This window comes from Copadichromis virginalis, linkage group LG14 (genome assembly GCF_057382275.1).
Source record: "Copadichromis virginalis isolate Kocher_CV1m ecotype Utaka linkage group LG14, C_Virginalis_male_GT1.1, whole genome shotgun sequence".
Taxonomy (NCBI): Eukaryota; Metazoa; Chordata; class Actinopteri; order Cichliformes; family Cichlidae; genus Copadichromis; species Copadichromis virginalis.
Genome location: NC_140631.1, coordinates 42,959,172 through 42,980,075, shown reverse-complemented (window position 1 = coordinate 42,980,075; position 20,904 = coordinate 42,959,172). Strand labels below are relative to the sequence as shown.

The 20,904-nt window shown below is 47.1% G+C and overlaps 2 protein-coding genes across 2 annotated transcripts; one reads left to right on the top strand and one right to left on the bottom strand.

The window, feature by feature from the left end:
- Nucleotides 1-9,121: 9,121 nt before the first annotated feature.
- mmp23bb (matrix metallopeptidase 23bb) lies at nucleotides 9,122-16,322 on the top strand. The gene is made up of 8 exons (XM_085431063.1): nucleotides 9,122-9,469; nucleotides 11,670-11,782; nucleotides 12,755-12,894; nucleotides 13,516-13,683; nucleotides 14,081-14,245; nucleotides 14,487-14,597; nucleotides 14,679-14,805; nucleotides 15,356-16,322. Exons 1-8 carry the CDS (start codon nucleotides 9,419-9,421, stop codon nucleotides 15,546-15,548), a joined length of 1,068 nt encoding a protein of 355 aa, XP_085287189.1. The 5' UTR covers nucleotides 9,122-9,418; the 3' UTR covers nucleotides 15,549-16,322.
- Nucleotides 16,323-18,790: 2,468 nt separating this feature from the next.
- On the bottom strand, nucleotides 18,791-20,719 carry serp1 (stress-associated endoplasmic reticulum protein 1). Its single transcript, XM_085431062.1, has 3 exons — nucleotides 20,509-20,719; nucleotides 19,891-19,963; nucleotides 18,791-19,263 (listed from the first exon to the last, which is right to left on the bottom strand). Exons 1-3 carry the CDS (start codon nucleotides 20,590-20,592, stop codon nucleotides 19,223-19,225), a joined length of 198 nt encoding a protein of 65 aa, XP_085287188.1. The 5' UTR covers nucleotides 20,593-20,719; the 3' UTR covers nucleotides 18,791-19,222.
- Nucleotides 20,720-20,904: the final 185 nt, after the last annotated feature.

Genomic DNA, 20,904 nt, shown 5'->3' with positions numbered 1-20,904 from the left:
GAGAGACACAGCCAGTGCAGATGTTTCCACACAGGTGCACTGCATGGTACAATTAAGCAATTAACATCCACTCATGCTCCGTGGCATGTAGATAAATGCTGAGCAGGCCCATCTACCTGTCAGTCAAAGAGGCCACACCCCTAAAAATGCAAAGAGCTGAGTTATATAAACATTTCCCCCGCCTTCATAACACCTGTGGGGCGTGTTATGACTGTCTGTGTTTCAGGCTGTAAACATGTTTGTTTGTGCTGCGAACCTTTAACATGGAAGTCTATGGAGACGGACTCACTGCTGCCCCTGCTGGACATCTCAGGTTCAGTCTAACAGCAGCTCACACTGAGGCTGTGACACTAAAGACAACACAAACCTGAAGCTGCTCTACTTCGCGACACACACACACACACACACACAGAGTTTTTGCAGAGGTGATAATCTTCAGTCATAAAACTGGAGCTTCAGTTAAACTGAGCAACCTGGTTTCTCATCTCTGCTGATGGTCGAGGCGTCTAGTTTGACCTGCAGGACATTTTTTGGTCGCTCCCGGTCACCACGGCAACCAGCAGCCTGTAAAAACAGAATCGTTTCTTTTCATCGACCCGAAAAAATACAAGAAAAGAACAAGATGGAGGGGCTGTTTGTGAGGTGTGGGAACCTGCTGACGAGTGTGTGTGTGTGTGGATGGACAGATGAATGGACAGAAGTGTAATTAAATCGTCATCCTTCAGCTCCGGCTGAAAGTCTGTCTTCTCCTCCGTCTCTCTGAGTGACGTGCCGTCAGGTTCCCAATGCGCCGGGCCTCCGAGCCAGCTGGACTCGAGCCAGGAAGCCGTGGGCCCCGGGCAGTGGGCCAGAAACACTGAGACATGATGGGATACCCAGCAGGTGTTACCTGAGAGGCTGTAAGCTGTGAGGGTGTTTCCTCAGGTTTGTTTAAAAAGTATGAAAACAACAGTTCAGTTTCTGCTATGTGGGGTGGAGATCTCCATTCATAGTTATTATACTCAAAGATGGGAGACGATGAGCCCTCGGGTGCACCTGAACAGGAAGCCCACCTGTTGGCACCTGGCTCATTTTCTGTACTCATTGGGCATTTGGTTGAACTTCCTTCAGGAAGCCTGCAGTCACTCCAGCAGAGCTGCAGGAGCAGAATTCTTCATTTAGCATCGATGCATCTGAAGTCACGCTAAATAAAACCCAGTAAAAATAATTCAAAGTGCTTTTAAAGGAGAACTAAGATGGATAACACTTACACGTCCTCCAGCATTGCAGGTGCTCCTTCAGCTCAGAGCACAAGGCAGTGAAGGTGGTGCAAGGAAAGGAAGCAGAAGTGAGGTTGCAGAGCTGGAATTACAGAGACAACCTCATAAACCAGCGCTTCCCGGTCTTTTCATCAGCAATGCCAGATCCCTCTTCAACAAAATGGACGAACTAAGGCTCCAGGTTGTGACAGATTGCACCATTAGGGATAGCTGTGTACTTATGATCACAGAATCCTGACTTCATCCATTCATCCCGAATTCAGCCATCAAGCTAACGGACTTAACAACATGGTGCTAAATCAGGACCGTGGTTAGAGAAGAGTAGGTGGGGTGTGTGTAGATCAACAATAACTGCTGTACAGACACAGTTACTGTGGACAGCCATTGCTTCCCTGACCTGGAGTAAATGAATTGCAGACCCTTTTACGTACCAAGGGAGTACACTGTTGTTTACCTTCCACCAACTGCTAATGCTAACTATGCTAACCTTTGCTGACAATGACTGGGACTCAATTCCCCCTGAGATCCGGAGGGACACGGACTCTAATTCCACCATACCACCGCTGAAGTGGCGTAGGCGACGGAGGCACAGGAAACAGAAGAGAGCAGGGCTGAGTGCTAGGCTATGTGCTAACCCACACAGACCGGCTATTCCGAGTCTCTTCCTCACCAACTCACGGTCACTAAATAACAAGATGGATGAGCTACGACTGCGGATCACCTTACACTGTTTGGATTATTCTGTTATGATCATTGAGCTAGCGGGCCACGCTACATTCAGAGCGGACAGGAACAAAGAGTCCGGAGGAGGTCTGCTAGTGTTTGTGAACAATAACTGGTGCACCAACAACACAGTTAAAGTCGTCCACTGCTGTCCGGACACAGAGTACATGATGGTTCAGTGTAGACCCTTCTACTTGCCGAGCGAGCTCACAGCGATCACAATAATAGCAGTTTATGTGCCGCTGCAAGCTAATGCTAAGTCAGCCATGGAGCTACTCCAGTGCTCCATTAATAAACAGCTAACAACACACCCGGACTGCGCTGTGATCGTGGCTGGAGATTTTAACCATGCAAACCTGAAATCTGTCCCGCCTGGATTTTTTTTAAAAACGTGAGCTTTCCAACGAGGGAAAACAACACACTGGACCAAGTCTGCACCAACATCCCAGATGCTTACAAAGCCCTCCCCGCCTCATCTCGGACTCTCTGACCATCTCTCTCTGTCCCTGATCCCTGCTTATAGACCTCTAATTCAAAGGCAAAAACCATCTGAAAAAACAGTACGAGTGTGGACCGTGGAAGCCACCACAGCCCTACGGGACTGTTTTGATAACACGAATTGGAGTGTATTTGCAGAAGACTTGGAGGGCCACACATCTGCCGTACTCTCATACATCAACTTCTGTAGTGAGAGTATAACAACAACAAAGACTGTTACAGTGTTCCCGAAACAGAAGCCATGGCTCAACAGTGTGGTGAGAGCCCTACTAAGAGCACGTGACAGCGCCTTCAGATCAGGAGACCAGCAAGTCTACAAAGAGGCACGCCACTCTCTGCTTAAAGGCATAAAAGAAGCCGAGCGCAAATACAAACAGCAAGGAACACAAACAACTCCAGAAACCTGTGGCAGGGGATCAAGACACTCACTGCTACAGTCGGTAGTACCATCCTGCCTTAAGTCAGCCACCATCGTTCCAGTGCCCAAGAAGAGCAAAGTGAGCTGCTTGAATGACTATCATCCAGTTGCTTGAACACCCATAATTACCAAATGTTTTGAACAGCTCATCATGTCACACATTAAAGTTGCCATCCCTGCAGACCTCGATCCACACCAGTTTACATACTGGGCAAACAGGTCGACAGAGGACGCCATAATAACAGCTCTTCACACAGCCCTCACCTGGACAGTAGCAACACCTGTGTGAGAATGCTGTTTGTGGACCAGCTCTGCCTTCAACACAGTCCAACCCCACAAACTGGTTAATAAGCAACTCATGACTCAGCAGCTCACTGTGCAGCTGGATACTGGACTTCCTGCGTGACCCCAGAACATCAGGATGGGAGAGCACACCTCCTCCACCCTCATCCTGAATGTAGGTGTCCCACAGGGGTGTGTCCTCAGTCCCCTCTTATACTCACTTTTCTCCCATAACTGTTCACCAATCCACACCAGTAACACCATTATAAAATTTGCTGACACCACCATCATAGGACTGATCGACAACAGCGATGATTCAGCTACAGAGAGGAGGTTCAGCATCTGAAGCGATGACGACAACAACCTGCATCTGAACACAGCCGAGACCAAGGAGATGGTAATCGACTGAGCACTCCACCCTCTACATTGATGGAGGAGGTAGAAAGGGTGGAGAGCTTTAAGTTCCTCGGAGCCCACATCTCGGCCGGCCTCACCTGGTCCACAAACATCTCCCACCAGGTAGGGAAAGCACAACAATGGCTGTACTTCCTCAGGAAACTACGTCAGGCCCAGTTACCCCAGAGACTGCTAATTAACCACAACCGCTCCACCATCGAGAGATTTCTGACCTCCTGCTGCACACTCTGGTTCAACTGCTGCACCATGGAGGGCAAGAGGAAACTGCAGCGGGTGGTGAGGGCAGCAGAGCGGGCAATCGGCACCTCACTGACCCCCTCAGAGACATTTATACTGGCAGACTTCAGCAGAAAGCCAGCATCATCATCAAGGACCCCTCACACCCTGGACACTCACTCCCCCCCTTCCCTCTGGTAAACGTTACAGGTCCATCAGGACGAAGACAAACAGACTCAACAGAAGTTTTTACCCACAGGCTATCAAACATCCCCTACCTCCACCCTGATCGGAGCATAACTGCACTGCCAACACCCATGGACATTACACCTTATTTATAAACCGTATTTTTATTCATACTATAATGCAACCAACAGTCCCACCTCCTAAACTGTGCTTATAACTGTATTTATTGTAGTAGCACCCCCCCCCCAAATGCAGTTTTATTATTGCGGGGACTTCAATCATGTGGATCGAAGATAGCGCTGCAGAAATTCCATCAAGGTGTAAATTGCACTACCAGAAGATTCAACACGTTGGACAAGCTGTACTCTAGCATCAGACTGGGCTACAGAGCTAAGCAGCTCCCAAGGCTGACCCAGTACGCTCCTGTTACAGGAAATTTTCTGTTGTACAATACAAACAAATATTTGAACAACCTCACATTCACACACCCATCCATACATCAAACCTGCCTACATCATATTCAAATGTAGAATGAGCATAGTTCTCACAGTAATACAAAAATACAAGGAATTACAGATAAGGATAAACAAGATTTTCCCCTCCTTCCCTTCTTCTTTTCCTTCTTTCTCATAAACATCCTTCACCTCCACTCCCTGAAATGTCCATATATGGCTTCCACATATTCACAAAGTCCCAGTTTTTGCAATATATGTTAGTCTTTCCAGGCCTAGAGCCTGCAATTTCCTTCTTCCAGAGTCCCATGGAGGGAGCATCCTCTTAGTGCAATGGCTCTTCTGGCTTGAAGTAGTCCATAGTCCAGTAATTTAGTTTGTTTTTCCAGTTGCTTAAATCCCCTTGGGTATATTCCAAGTACACAGAGTTTACCATTTAAAGGAATTTTTACCTTAAACACTTCAGTCAGACATTTGATGACATCTTTCCAAAATTCCTGGATTTTAGGACATTCCCATAAACAATGGAGAAGAGTTCCTCTGCTGATGATTTAAAATGGTTCATGTCACATTTTTCTGAGAGGTGTTTTGCTGTTCTGCTTTGTGGGGCCCTCAGGGATCTGTCTTTGGTTCAGTTCTCTTTTTTTAACAATCATATTTCCTATCACCTGTATGCTGACGACCAGTGTTGGTCAAGTTACTTGAAAAAAGTAATCAGTAACTAATTACTGATTACTTCCCCCCCAAAAGTAATACTTTACTGATTACTTATTTTTGAAAGTAATTAGTTACTTAGTTACTTTACACCCTCAATAGGTAATGACGCGATAGATCAGGGGTCCCCAATCCCAGTCCACAAGGGCCGGTGTCCCTGCAGGTGTTAGATCTCACCCTGGGTCAGCACACCTGAATCACATGATTAGTTCATTACCAGGCCTCTGGAGAACTACAGGACATGTTGAGGAGCTAATTTATCAATTTAAACCACCTGTATTGGTTCGAGGACACATCTAAAACCTGCAGGGACACCGGCCCTCGTGGACTGGGATTATGGACCCTTACGATAGATCTTCAATCGCTTCAATCCCAATTCTACTTTTTCTGCATAATCCATCATACAAAATGTAATCAAATGGAAAAGTCTCTTTTTAAACTTGTTTTATCAGTTTTAATCTTTATGCATCAAGCAAAAATTAAATTATATGCAACACTCTCTGACTGGAAGAAATTAGTTTAACATTTAAACCTATTTTCTGCACATTCCAGCACATAAAATAAAATGTTTTTTGTGTTTACACTCAGTCTTTCAAATAGATGCAAGTAAAACACAGCAGAACATAAATAAAGTCAAAGACTCAGCGGTCCTGTTGCTCTATTTTCACCTGTTTAGCAGGAGTGGGGCAGGCGGAGGTTTACCCTGGTGCAGGTGTGCTGCAGCCGTCAGTGGAAGGATCTGCGAGTTTCTCTGTGAGTTTTATATTCCCATCGTAGCTACTCGGTGCTTGTTGGAAGTTTAGGGGTTTTTTCGCTGTAAAAAGAAGTTTTCTTCCCACGCACAGCGGACACTAATGTTTTTGTCACTTTTTATGGAATCAAACTCAAAGTAAGGTCAGTACTTCCACGCTCTAAACGCTGCACGCTCATACTCTCTCCCCTTGATATATGATCCACTGTTGATCTGCACACAGCTGTTGTCACGAACGGCGCACTCGCTTACGTCACTGTCATGAGACATTCTCGCAAAAAATCACGGTTTTAGTAACGCAGTAACGCAGCGTTCCTACGGGAAAGTAACGGTAATCTAATTACCTTTTTTGAAATAGTAATCCCTTACTTTACTCGTTACTTGAAAAAAGTAATCGGATTACAGTAACGCATAACGCGTTACTGTCTTGTCTGAAGAAGCTTCTTGAGTTCTAGGGTCAGGGGGTCCTTTTGTCCCTCTTTGGGGGGTCACTCCCACTGGGTTTAAATCTGGGACTCTCCACCATTTGACCTTAGAACTGAAGAAGCTTCTCGGATGAGAGGTGAAACGTCTTCAAGTAACTTAAAGAAGTCCAGACGCTTTTCTTTGCAAGCTCCTTTGACCACGTTGTTGCAGTATATTAATGACTAACCTCGTATTGTGGATGGATTATCTCAGTTGTTCTCCTGACTGAAGTTTGGTCCGTTTACAGCATCCTGCCATGCGATTACATTTGTCTCTAACCATGAAGAACCTTCACGTTAACTTTTATAAGTGGAAAAGTGTTAGTGTTCGTCCTCCAGCTTCACTGTTTATATTATGCTAACATAGCTGTGTCGCTAGCGAGCACGTAGCACATCATTATATAGCAGCTAGCCCAACTTCAGTAACCCTACAAACGTCACTGCTGTTTAGTTTCCTGTCTTCATTTATGCTGGAAGTGATAGCAGAGTGTGTGTGGGGTCCTCCACGATGCTGGTGGCTTTGCCGATTCAGCAGGTGTGACAGGCCTCTGTGATGGCTCCAATGATCCTCTCAGCTGCTCTCACTAACAGTTGTAGAGCATTGTGATCCGATACGGTGCCGTTACCATCCAGACAGTGATGCAGCTGCTCAGGATGCTCTCGATAGTCTCTCTGTAGATGGTGGTGAGAATGGATGGAGGGAGATGGGCTTTCCCAGCTTCCTCAGGAAGCAGAGCTTAGTTATGGAGCTGGTGTTGAGGGACCAGGTGGACACCGAGGAATCTGGAGCTCTTGACGACCTCCACAGAGGATCCACGATGTTCAGTGGGCAGTAATCTCTCCATGCTCTGAAGTCAGGTCTCTTTTGTTCTGTCCACTTTGATAAACACACGGCGGAGGCGAACACATTTCAATACTTTTCAGGATTCTGTTATTACTCTGTGGCTGTCACGATGCGCGCGCGCGCGCACACACACACACACACACACACACACGCACACACACACACACACACACACACAACTGAACACTTCCCAAAAACCTCGTTCACCCTTTCAATGCAGGAACAGCGTGATCGTTTATGCCGCTCAGGTGCGTCCACCTCGTTCTGCCACCGTCACATGTGATGGTGTCACATTAGAGTTACAGGTGCAATGATGTGAATGACTGTTGTCAAAAGGATCTCATTGATCTCATTATATTTCATGTATTTATAGTGACAATAAAGACAAAGACAGGTTGGATGGCACTGCGTGTGATGTCAGCAGTCTCAGTATCAGCAGTACCTGCTGCAGAACCGTCTCCTGGCCGGAGAGCACGGTGTGTTTGCAGCTCTTCGAGAAATGTGGAAAATACAAGTCCTGCAGACTAACGTCAGGGTGAAGAAAGAGTGATGATGAGACATTCAGGGACCAAAGCGTAATCACGGCTCTTCTCTCAGTTTGACCTTCACTTTCCTCAGGAGATCACTGACTTTCTAACAAACTGCCTCTCGGATGAATTTTGGTTTCAGGTTTCTGTCAACGTATCGATCGATTCTCACCCTGCCAGCACAGAGTGAGTCGGTGTGAGGTCACAGCAGTGTTGTAGTGCATGATGGGAATCTGCCAGGCCGCTCAGCTGCCAACATTCAAACCTCATTCAGCTCACAATGCAGTGTTAATGAGCTGCTTAACATGCACCATATGATGAGCTCCTCTAAAGATGCCTCTGCAGGCACTTTGTCAGAGTGAAGGTGACCGCGAGCTGGACAGAGACGCCAAGTGTGGGCGGAGAGATAAACAAGACAACAATGCAAGCCGGGCCGGGGGGGGGGGGGGGGGGGGGGGGTATTGAGGGGGCTGCAAGGAGTGATTAATTCACCCCTCCCAGATTAATTTAGGCAATAAGACATCCAGAATTAATCCATCAGCAGGGCTTTGTCTTTCTGTTGCTTCAGCCACATTAATCAATACTTTAATATTAATGACTGTGGGTGTGTAAAAAAGGTCACAACCACATTCAGAGCACAAGTCTCAACAGAAAACGTGACTGGATGTTTCCATCGCTGCTGTGTGAATAAGCAGCTAACTGTGGATGCTCCTCAACCCCAAACTGAAAGTCTAAACATGTAAGGCCCATCAAAAGATGGCATGAAGCAGATCAATAAAGCCAGACCATCAGCATCAGAGGACCGATGACGGAGCCTTGGGGAACTCCACACGTTGTTGAGTTTTATCGCAGGTTTCTCTTCTGAATCCTCCCACATCATGTTTTTTCTCTTAATTATTTCTGTAAAGTCATAAACGGATAGAAACCTGCAGCGAGTTCAACCTGTTCAATCGCAGGACCTTTGTGTGTGTGTGTGTAGTACTAGTAGTGCAGTATTTGTAAGGAGTTTTTGATGTGTGTATTTTTAGGTCTACAGGTCTGTTTTGTTAGTATTTCTCAGTTTGTAAACGATTTTTGGTTTTTGCTGTTTTCGTGTCTCCCTCACAGGAAGCTGTTGAGTGTTTGGACAGATGTTCTTAGCAGAGACGAAACAACTGCTGCACATCTGGACCGCTGCTGCTGGGAAAACACCTCAGGGTGGCCCAACCTGCAGTCTGGAGCCCTTGAGGCCCCAGAGGGAAACACCGGGAGCGGGTCTGGTTTGTTTATCCGCTGAGTGAGCTCAGTGCTTAAACAGAACTGTGGTTCCGGTGGGAAAGGGTTAAACTGTTCTCCTCACCTGACCCCGCCCCTCCGGACCAGCCCCGCTGCAGCAGCGAGCGGACACTCCGGGAACTTCACTCAGTTTGTTCCCCAGCGGAGCGCGTTCCTCCCACGGGTCCCGGACCACGCTGAGCACGCGCACGGAGCGGGTCGGGTCGGGTCTCCGGGGTTCGGATCTTTCCCGCTTTTTGATTTTCTGCCTGAAGTGGAGCTTGCGCGACTTTTAGCTCCGCGGAGTGTGCGTGCGTAAATCTGCGCGCCTGGAAACTCCGTGGGATGACGCACGCGCTCACCGATCGATTGTTTGACTGATATATTGACGGGCACGCGGTCCGAGACTCGCCATGGACCCCGTTCAGCTGATGATGATGATGATGATGATGGTGATGATGAAGGTCAGTGTCGGGACCGACTTCAGACAAACTGGTAGAGAACAAAGAGCGCGCAGTCAGCCCGAGGTCAGACACAGGTCATAACCCTCCTCCTCTTCACCCTGGCGCTGGAGCCGGCTCTTATTCGCTCAGACTTAGAAATGATGAAGTTTCTGAGTTCAGATGATTTTGCGCTTTTCTTTCTCTCTGACGATAAACTGAAGATGAATCTGAGCGTTTTTTACTCTTTCACACATCAAACTAAAAAAAACACGTGATTGGAGTCACGTGATTGGCTCTCAGCTGAGGGACCCTGAAGGTCAGACAGCAACTGACTCCAACATCAGTTTGCAGCTTTTGTGAGAGTGGGTGGGGAGCTGATTTCTGGGTCTGAAAAGTCACTGAAACGTAAATCTGTGAAACGGTTTTACAAGATTTTCTTCTATTTAAAGTCAGGAAACAAAATTGAAACGTGATGAGAGTGTGTCTGCGCTGTAATCTTTTTATTCGCTGCGTCTCTTTGTGATGTGGTCTGAGTCTGTTTTCCACAAAGCTCTCTGAAGACGTTTGCAGACGTTTTGTGGTCTCTGTGGTTCTGCCATTTCTTTGTGCTCATTAAAACTTTTGGAATGATTCTTTAAACATCTTAAGTTGACTTTGCTGAGATGATTTTCCATGAAATAGCTGACTGGTTTGGTTTGAATATTTAGAATGAGCCTTTAAAAGCCTGCAGAGCATAGAGGTGACCTCACACAGTCCTGCACTGCTAATTAAAATGTTTACTGCTTCGTGTCTCAGACTCAGTGTAGAAACGTTCACACTGTCTGAAATCTGATCAAACTCTGTAAGTCTGACGATTCCTGTGAAACGGACTCCAGGCAGGTCTTAGGTTTGTTTCCTCAGTCACACTCAGGTCCCCGGGGTGTTAGCATCACCTGCAGTCTGCTGTCAGTCTGAACTCACCCGTCGTTATCACAGTTTTGGTTCCTTCAGTCGATCCAGATCAGAAACAGATCAAATATTCAACTTTTGCTGTTCGGTGTCACAAACGTGAGGCTGCTGATGTTATCTGTGAGCTGATCTGTCAGTGTCAGCACTGATAACAGGAGAAACACCATTCAGCCAGGCTTGGAGTGTTGGTGTTGCACAGTCTGTCCACCAGATGGCGCTCTGCAAGTTTCCTGCAGTAACAGCAAACAGCTGCTGGGAGCAGAGCATAAACGTGTGAATGAACAGCGCCAAAGCAGAACCTGTAGGTGGTGTCCACATAGCAAGGGGCGCTGGGTGGAGCCTGTGGGGTCCTTTCTGTCTGAGCGCTCAGATGTGTGAGCAGACTTTCTAGCGAGTGAAACGTGGAGGCAAAGGAGGTTCAGCCGAGTTCACATGTGGCTGACAGAAACGTGGGGAGGGGGGGGGGGGGAATCACAGCACATCAAAGCCACACATGAAAGAGACAAAGAAGGAAGTGTTTCACATCTGTATGGAATCACCCTACTGCCACATCTGTCCACATCTGTGCACAGAGCCTTCCAGAGTCTCCTGTTTCATTAGAGCGCTGCAGTATTTCTGTTTCTGTTTGAACAGCGTATCATGCACGGCTGCTGAGACTTGAGCTTTTATTTTGAAATAGTCACAGGAAATCACAGAGGTCAGGAAGTTATTGCTAGGCCAAAACGCTGCAGCTGCATCAGCTCCTGACTTTGGTAAAACCAGTCATTCATGTGACCTATGACCTCCTGAAACTACAGGTGGTGTCAAATCATCAATAACAGAAAACCTCCAGACGGAGCTCGCCGTGCTCGATAAAACAGCCTCAGCCAGCAAAGCCAGCATGGCTGAGTCATGAGCTGGTCTGCATCCACAGACACGGGCCAGTTAGGGCTCAGTACTATACAATCAAAATCCTCCATTTTGCCGCATTAAACCCAGAGCTCAGCCTTGTGGACGCTCTGTTAGTACAGTGACCTCACAGCAGACATATTATTGGTCAGATGATGTCATTACAAAGGCCCCAACAGCACAAACACGGTCCAGACGTCGCGTATCCACAGAGACCAAACAGTTTGTGTATCTGGCTGTAAACGTGTTTAATTCTGCTGTAAAGTTTAAAAACGGGAGTCTATGAGGACTGACTCAGTGCTGCCTCTGCTGGACGCTAGAGGCACTGCAACTGATTTTAAGGAAGCTGATTGGTTATTAACTCTGCATGTTTGCTGTGTTTCAGATGTCTGACAGCAGCAGATCAATGGAGGTGTTCGGGGACCGAGCAGCAAGAAGCAAACGCTATGCCATCAACCCTCTAGGACACAAGTGGACTCACCATAACATCACGTACAGGTAGAGAAACACCTGTGCAGACTTAGTAACATCCTGTAATTCATTCAGTGAAGCTCTGAGGTCATCACGTGTGCTTTTACAAGGTCAGGAACTTCAAAATGCTCTGTTTCTCTAATCGTCCTCTAAGATCATGTGTAAGTTAAAGATTTAATGTCGTCATCGTCTAATTCTGCGTCTTTCTATTATTTTGCTGCATTTCAGCGTTTATTGGTTGGACCTCTGCCACAGCTTGTATTAAAGCACATTCTACGTGTAGAATATTTAATTATGAAGGTAAACATTTGGAGCCTGAAATTCAAGCTAATACTGAGGGCCTGCTGGCTGTCATATCTACAGTGATTCAGGATGTCACCCAGCAGGAGCCTGAACAGAGAAAGTGACCCTCACACAGAGCCTCGTGTTCGGCCTCCAATTTATACAAGTCAAAAATAAAGAGCAGAATATAAACCACAAGGCAGAGAATAATCTCTGGTGTCCGAGAGTCTAACCAATAAACAGCGCAGGAACCAACCCTTCCTCCTCCTCCTCATCGTCGGCAGCAGGAGCAGCAGCCTCAGGTCAAAGTCTAGAAACAATCTTGACACTCAGGACCCTTCGCTGTAACGCCTGCAGGCAGTTATTTGGGTGGTTATTTTCATTCTGGCTCCTTCCATGCAGGTAAAGGGCCTGTAGTAGCAGGCGGAGCCCGGGTGACTGGAACAACATTTTGTCCTTTCTTTGACAACCAGTTTTTTTGGGGGTTTTTTTGTTAACGACTGAAAAACGTTCATAGATGACGATGAAGAAAGCGAATGGCGCAGCATCGTGATTGGCTCGTTTGTTTCCTGATTCCATGCTGATGAGTACCTACCTCACTGATTGCCCTCCCATTGTATTTCTATACCAATCACACAACTGAAATCAGAGGAGGCGGAGCATCATTCTCTGAGGACCAATCAGAGTCCAGTTATCTGTCTGTCTCTTCCATCTCAGGATCATCAAGTTCCCCAACACCCTGAATGTGGAGGACACCAGGAAGGCCATCGGCATCGCCTTCACAAAGTGGAGTGACGTGTCTCCGCTGACCTTCACCGAGGTTACTGACGGCAACGCTACCGCTGACATCACCATCGGTAGGACTGAACGTTTAACTGGCTGTGGACCCACAGGGTCAGGTTAACACGCACCTCTCTCTGTGTGGGAGACTTCATTTGAAAAGGGCCAACTTCTGCTTAAAGTGATGGATTAGAGCCCTAACCCTGGCACTAAACAGGTCACAGGTACTTTATTTTAATACAAGATTAGTCCATATCATTAAAAAATTGCCTCGTAATTGTAACTGCCTGTGTTCAAAGTGATTCAAACCTTAGAAAAACCAACCAAAGTATCAACAGAAGGTGGAGAGATGGCATCGATGTTGTGTTGAACAGATATCAGCTGATATTAAAATGGAGACAGGCTGTTGTTTCATGTTATACCAGTTTGTACCACAAGATGGCGTAGTGAGTCAGCCGAACCTTTACTAGTGGGTTGGACAAGCTGAAGGTTCTGGACAAGCTGAAGGTTCTGGACGAAGCGGCGGTAAGAGTAAAACTCTGCCCCCTGCTGGTGAAGGCTGCAGCTACATGTTGCTGGTGGTAATTAAAGAAGTGCGTTCAGTAGGTCGTCCTCATGAAAGGACACGAACACGTCTGCAGGATGAGGAGCTCTGCTTTCGTCCTCTGAGATGTTCCACTTCAGTTTCCTATTTCCAGGTTTCTACACCTTCAACCACACGGACTGCTGGTGGTCTCCTCTCCACCCGTGTTTCGATGGGCTGAACGGCGAGCTGGCGCACGCCTTCCTGCCACCACGGGGAGAAATTCACTTTGACAACCACGAGTTCTGGATCCTCGGGAAGTCGCGCTTCAGCTGGAAACAAGGTTGGAGCACGTAGGATGGTTCTGTGTGTGTTTAGTGTGTTCCTAGAAGGCCACCGTAGTCTGAGAGATGAAAGAAACAGCACAAATGTTGTTTTAGGTGTTCCTCACTTTTTGAGTTTATAACATGTGTGTGTGTTATAAACAGCAGCGCTGGTATCGTGACAGGATTTATTCCTCAATGCTTCTTAAATGATAAAAATCTAAACAAACTCCTGAAACATGACAGACAGGAAGAGCACAGCAGAAACCTCAGAGATCATTGTGCGAGTGTGGTGGGCGTGGTCTGTTTGTAGGAGGCTGCAGCAGGAGTGACGCTCCTCTGAGAACACGTCATTACCATCCTGCAGCCGGCGCTCTGAGGATGATAATGATTGGATGTAAAAATCTCCTCCTGCAGGAGTCTGGCTGAACGACCTGGTCCAGGTGGCGGCACACGAGATCGGCCACGCTCTGGGTTTGTGGCACTCCAGAGACCCTCAGGCTCTGATGCATCCCAACGCCACCTACACCGGACAGAGGAACATCGCCCAGGACGACGTGTGGGGTATCCAGAGACTCTACGGTAAACCCCAGCGCGGCCGGAAACGAGCTCGTCCTGCTTCAGTCAGGTTTACAGCTGTTCGCTGCAAAGCTGGGAAACAGCACATTTATGCATTTGAGATATTTAAGGTGGACTGAGGGGAAACTGCTCTGACCGATCAGAAATAAACATCCCCTGATGCAGACAGGCGGAAACACGCCGCTGCATCATGTGACGTGTGTTTGTTGTGTTTAAGTGACTGGACACGTCTGTCGCTCTGCAGGTTGTCTGGATAAGAAGCGAGTCTGCGACCCGTGGGCTCGGCTCGGCTTCTGCGAGCGAAGGAAGACGTTCATGAAGAAGAACTGTCCTCAGCGCTGTGATTTCTGCTACGGTGAGGCCCCTCTGACCTCTGACACCCTCACAGAAGCCCGCACGACGCTCATTGCCCGTCTCCATCCTGTTCCCACTGCAGAGCCTCTGGAGGTGGTCACTACAGCAACACCGCCGGCAGCCAACATGAAGATCAAGATGGTTCCTCGGGGAAAGGTGGTGGGTTTCCGCTGTGGGACCAAAAGCACCCGCTCACCCCCCAAAATCAGGTCAGCTCATCAATGCTGGCGTAATCATTATTGTGGGTGATTTTAACATGTAGATGCTAAGAATGACAGCCTCAACATGGCATTTAATCTGTTATTAGACTCAACTGGCTTCTGTCGACATGTAAAAGAACCCACCCACCACTTTAATCACACTCTAGATCTTGTTTTAACATGTGGCATAGAAACTGAACATGTAACAGAGTTTCCTGTCTGATCATTTCCTGATAAAATTTACAATAACTGAGCCTTCAGTTTTCAGGCCCCTCTTCTGTGGAACCAGCTTCCAGTTTGGATTCAGGAGACAGACACTATCTCTACTTTCAAGATTAGGCTTCAAACTTTCCTTGTTCATGTTTTGAAGCTAATGCTGCGGCGTCACTGGTCATGGACACAGCTCGTCAAGGTTAAAATCTTTCTCGGAGAGTTTCAGGAGCCAGGACGAGTCACAGTTAACGAGCGGGGCTTGTGGTCATTTTCTGTACAGCTGTTTGAATGATTGTGGGCGGAGCTGAAAGCTTAAAGGTCTGTGGTGTCTGTGGTTTTCCTGCAGCTGGTACAAAGATGGCGAGCAGATCCTCTCATCCATTCCAGGGTACATCGTCATGAAGGACCGAGACTTGCGCATCGTCGCCAACGAGTTCAACGAAGGCGTTTACACCTGCCGCGTCCATCGCCGCGGCGACATCGTCTCTGCAAACTCCTGGGCTATCAGACTGAAGCCGGAGCAGGCATCCAACAGCTGAAGACGACAGACAGGAAGTGACCTGACAGGAAGCATGGCGTCTGTGGACTTTTTTCCTGACTTCAAGGGACTTTAAACATTAAAGAACAACGAACCATTGGCAGCTCTGTGATGTCACGGCGCCACATCCTCATGACTGCGAATGACATCACAATGTGTAAAGTGGTGACTGAGCTGACTGGATGGCGTTTTGGTGATAAGCAGCCTGCTGCTCATCTACGTGAGAATATTTCTGTAGCCTGTAGGAACTGTGGCGTTTGACCCCGCCCACTTTAGTTGCAGCGGTTGAGTTAATTACTTAGCAACGACAGTCATGTAATCCCTCTTTGCCCTTTGACCTTTGCTTAGACTTGTGTCCTGTCAGACGCTGTTCCTCTGTCCTCCATCATGGGGAAGCCGTTTCACATCTTTGTGCACTTCCTGTTTCCCCCGCCGGCCCGTCCTCACCGCCACGATTTGAGTGCTGGACTGACGTAGAGCAGCTTTGCATGATTCACAGTTCAGACTAATCCCGCCTCACAAACAGCACGGCAGCGCTCTGAATGCGAGTGATGGGCACTATGACAGGTGTGAGTCCTTCACCCAGTAAACTGGTGGTGTCCTCTTTCTGTCCTTAATGTGTGAAATTTGTTTGTTGTTTTGTTGACAAATTACAGAAATAAACAGAAACATTTTAGTAAATGTTCTCCTGCTGGACGCAGCTCGTACGAGGTACGAGTTCTCAGAGGTGGAGCCCCCTGGTGGCCGTTAGAGAGAACGCAGGTTTGAGACGCTCTCAGGTCGTCCATGCTCTCTTTGGGGGGAGGGAGGGGGAGGGTGCTCCAAATATTCAGATGAAAACAGGTCAGACTTTAAAGAAATGGGTTGGATGATGAATGTGTGTGTGTGTGCGTGTGTGTGAGAGAGACACTGTCTGTGGAAACAAAGGCCTGAGAACAAAGAGTGTCTGCAGGGTTAGCGTGGGTCGCTCACCCTGCAGACACAAACAAACCGACAAAATCATTTTAAAAATCAAAAACAAATAAAGTTTAACAATCTCAAGTTAAATATTATAAAATAAATAACTACAACTAATAAATAAAACAAAATAAACATCTGAAATATTAATATTTTAAAAGTAAATGAAAGATTTGTTTTGTGATATTTTTGATTTTTACACAATTATCAGTAATAAACAAACAAATCAGCAAGAGCTGCGAGAGCCAAACAGGAAGTAAACTAAAAACAAGAAATGACAGAATTAAAACACATTTACTAAGTGATGCGAGTGGCTTCCATTTACGTGAAAGGCAAAGACCATCTCTGAATGGAGGAGGGGCCTAAGGGTTCATCTGTCGCCATCTTACTTGCTGTGATTGCAGCCATTCCCCAACTCTCTGTGAATGGGACTCGTGGTTATTGATCAGTGGTTGTTGATCAATGGTCATGAGAATTTGCATAATTATGATGAAGGTGACCTCCCAGCCCTTTGTTCCTTCAGTGCTGCTGGTTTCAGTCATTGTACAAATGTCCTGTTTATAAGGTTGGAACCTGCAGTCAGCTGAGACTGAAGACGTCAGCTGATGATGATGAAACGTTTCTCCCACTGAAACCATCCAGATGAACAGACTCAACTTGTGTACATTTACATTTAGTGTAAAAAGATACAAAATAATATTTATAATAAAATCTATGAAAAACAAGTATTCACAGTGAAGACCAGCTCAGGACAAAAGTGTACATAACCAGTTTGACACACACACACACACACACACACACACACACACACACACACACACACACAGTCTTATGTGTGTATTCATGTTGTTGTTGTTTCTATATCGTATTTAATAAATGGAAACATTTTATTATTTTCATGTAATTATGTAAAAATACGTTTGAAATGTTCAAAAGTCCAGACTGCAGATTATTGACTGATCAGCTGTTTGTTTACGCTGATCAATGAGGCCTGAAAACATGGTTCACACTCACACAGCACCACCTGGTGGGCCAACAGGGACACTGCAGCAGCTCCCTGCTGCCACCTGCGATGTCCAAATTCATAGGCTGCATCGTCCTGAGTCCGATTACAGCGACGCAGCAAAGGCTGTCCAAATTTGTAGACTCCTCCAAACGGGTCCTCCTGTTCTCCAGATTTGAAGGATGGGTCCGGTGTATCCTTCGTGGCCCGCGTTCCCAGCATTCATAGTGTTTCCAACAATGGTGGCAGCTGCTCAGTTTTAATATTACTCTTACTAATCTTTCTGGGTCACAAAATAAACGTTTAAGATATTTTCAGGCGAGAATGTTTCTGTGTAAACTTCAAATATCTGCTCGGTTTATCAAGACGTCACATATTTGGAAAAGGTTAAACATGATACATAAGTCACTTAAAAATGTCATCGTCCATCCATTTTCCTCCGCTTATCCGGGGCCGGGTCGTGGGGGCAGCAGCCCAAGCAGAGAAGCCCAGAGGGAGGTCTGTTCGTGAGTAAATCGGTTTGGCTGAGATCAAAGTTATTAGATTAGATTACATAAAACTTTATTAATCCATCGGGTGCAGTGGCGGTCCTAGCCTGTTTGGCGCCCTGGGCGTACACTCCCTCTGGCGCTCTGTTTGGAAGCAGCATGTCTCCTCCCCTTTCAACGACCTTTACTCCTGGTCCTAAAGTGAGGGTTAGGGTTACCCTAGCTCTAACCCTGCAGCGCCCCCTGGAGGATGAACCAACTTAGCCAAAGCTGCTCAGATCTGATTGGTCACAGTAACAGCACAGAGGTCAGAGGTCAGCACAGGCCTTGATCCAGGAAGCAGCTTCAACACTGATCAGCTGATCAGTCAGTTCATGACATCATCACAGACTTCAGAGGAACAGCTGCCGGTCCTCGTCACAGAGCGTGAATCCTAACGGTACCTTTGATTTGAAATCTGTGACATCACTCAGCGACTGACTCTCCACCTGTGAGGTTAAATGTAATCTGATTACACTGTAAACACCCTCGTTTCAGTTTGCAAATAGTTTCATCGTCTTTGCGACTGTGACACCGTCACACCCACCAGTGACCGCCGACTGATCGCTGTGATGTAATCAGGGACTCTACAGTAAGGCACAGTGAGTGTAATCTGATTACACTCACAGATACAGACGTCTGACTCTGACGGAGTCGCCGTCTCAGGTCTGATGACTGATTAGAGACGATCGTGCCGACAGCTTTGACTTGGTGAGCGAGGAAAGGCGGGGCTTAGACACGACACACACACGGCGCTCCGTATTCAAAGTGAACTTTATTGAGTGATCGGGAATGTTCAGGTGCAGCTGCACACGGTGCAGGCTCACCTGTGAGCTCCTCACTACCTTCTGATTCAAAAGACCTTCATGTCCAGACGCCACCATCACTTTGGTCTGCAGCTGGCCCCGCAGGGGGGCGGGGCCAAAGCTCAGGTAAACACAGAAAGGCACAGAGTGAAACATGAACACTGTGAGAAGGACAGCGGGTGGCGACAGGTTAAATCAACAGATAACAGGCTGGTGTCAGGGGGCGGGGTTTGTTTGAGAGGGGGGCAGGGGGTTGGTCTGCTCAGGTGACGGTGGTCAGAGTTCAGGAATGTTTTCGTCGGGTTGGGGCGGCAACACGGTGTTCTGATGGTGCTGGCGTTCGCCGCGCCTCCGTGGCCCCGCCGCCGTCGATGACATCACTCTACATGCCCATCCTGATGCTCTGGATGATCTGGAAGATGGCTGCGGGACAGACGAGGCATCAGCGTTACTGCGTTTCACGTTTGTCTTTAATCCGTTCAGAATAAAATAATCACTGGTGATTTTATTCACACCACTCGAGTTATGTGAAAAACGATTTCACGTGGAAAATGTGATTCTTCATCATTTTGATGTTATTTAAAGGATTTGTTTACATTTTTATTCAAAAAACAAACTTATTTTTAGTATTAATGCGATTTTTTTGCCCTAAAGTTAAAATATTCAGTTTATTTAAATATTTATGACATTTTCAGAACTTTTTAAAGCATTTTTCTCCCTTTGATTTTATATTATTTGAAATATATTTTTTAAAAGTAGTTTCCATTAAAGATAACCTGACACGACCTCTGTGATCACGTCTGAGCGTGCTCAGATCACCCTGATCAAACACACCTGAAGCACCAGGTGCTCGTCATCAATTAAAGGTCACAGCAGCACGGCGTGCCATGACATCACAGGGACAGGCCCCACCCATTTCCAGCTCTTTAGTCAACAGTTATTTAAATCTTTCATAAACCAGAAAATCAAAGGACACGTTTATAACACACAATGAACGAGCCGTCAGCGTGAAGCAGACCTTTATGACCGAAGAAGAAGAGGAGGACTCACCTGATCCACAGACGACGAAGATGAAGAGGGCGAGCAGCCACGGCCCCACACCTTTGTCATCAGTCAGGCTCCTCTGAAACACACACACAATTTATTGATCAGCCCATCACGCTCATCCCGATCTGTGTTTATTGAGGATTGGGTGGAGCAGCGGTTATCACGGTCGCCTCGCTGCAGGAAGGTTGTGGGTTTGACTCTGATTGTGACTAAAACTAGACCTGACACCTGTCCAGGTGTACCCCACCTTTCTCCCAGGCCTGCTGGGACCAGCTCCAAGTGCGCTGCCTTCACGGACAGCCCGTTTCTCTGGAATTCTCAGACTTCTGAGTCACATTGGCTCTAAACTCGATCACCTGTGATCAATACCTGCGCTTTACTCTCCTGTAGAGACACTTTTAAAGCGTCTCACCTTTAAAACAATCATCTTTGACCTTTGACCTTTCCTGTTTTTAAACACATCTGTTACAGCCTGTCTATAGGGGAGCTGAAGTGCTCCTGAAGTTGGCCTGACTGGACCTGACGACGGATCCTCACGCGATCGATCGGTTTCTGATCGTTTATCGATCAGTTTCGGCTCGCGCTCTTCGCCCTGACGATGATGATGACGGTTTTACTCACCGTGGTCTTGGCCACGTTTCCTCTCTGCGTGATGTTCTTGCTGTGTTTCTCGTTCGCCATGCGGATCCTCTGTTTGGCCACCATCTTGTCGTCGCTGTTGTTTGTTTGTTTGTTTGTGTTTGTTTGTTTGTTTGTCGTCGTTTCGTCCTCGCGCTCGTCGCTCCGCTGTTTCACGCACTGGGACCGACTCTTGTTTGTCGACGTACTCAAAAACCTGATGTCCCGCCCCCTTTCGTGCTGGTCACGCCCACACTCCATGGAAAGCGCCTTACTGCGCAAACATGATTTCCTGCAGGACCTTTCAAAATTAAAGCCAGTTGTGGTCTGCCGTTCAAGAGGACGTGGTTCCATTTTTATCATGTTTAAATCAAGTTTATATCCTTTCTGTGTCGTAAT

Coding starts and splice junctions, on each gene's coding strand:
- mmp23bb (XM_085431063.1), top strand. CDS start 9,419: ATGGACCCCGTTCAGCTGATGATGATGATGATGATGATGGTGATGATG. Junction 11,783..12,754: donor CACCATAACATCACGTACAG/GTAGAGAAACAC, acceptor CTTCCATCTCAG/GATCATCAAGTTCCCCAACA. Junction 14,598..14,678: donor GCGCTGTGATTTCTGCTACG/GTGAGGCCCCTC, acceptor TTCCCACTGCAG/AGCCTCTGGAGGTGGTCACT.
- serp1 (XM_085431062.1), bottom strand. CDS start 20,592: ATGGTGGCCAAACAGAGGATCCGCATGGCGAACGAGAAACACAGCAAG. Junction 19,964..20,508: donor GAAACGTGGCCAAGACCACG/GTGAGTAAAACC, acceptor TGTGTGTTTCAG/AGGAGCCTGACTGATGACAA. Junction 19,264..19,890: donor CTTCGTCGTCTGTGGATCAG/GTGAGTCCTCCT, acceptor TCTGTCCCGCAG/CCATCTTCCAGATCATCCAG.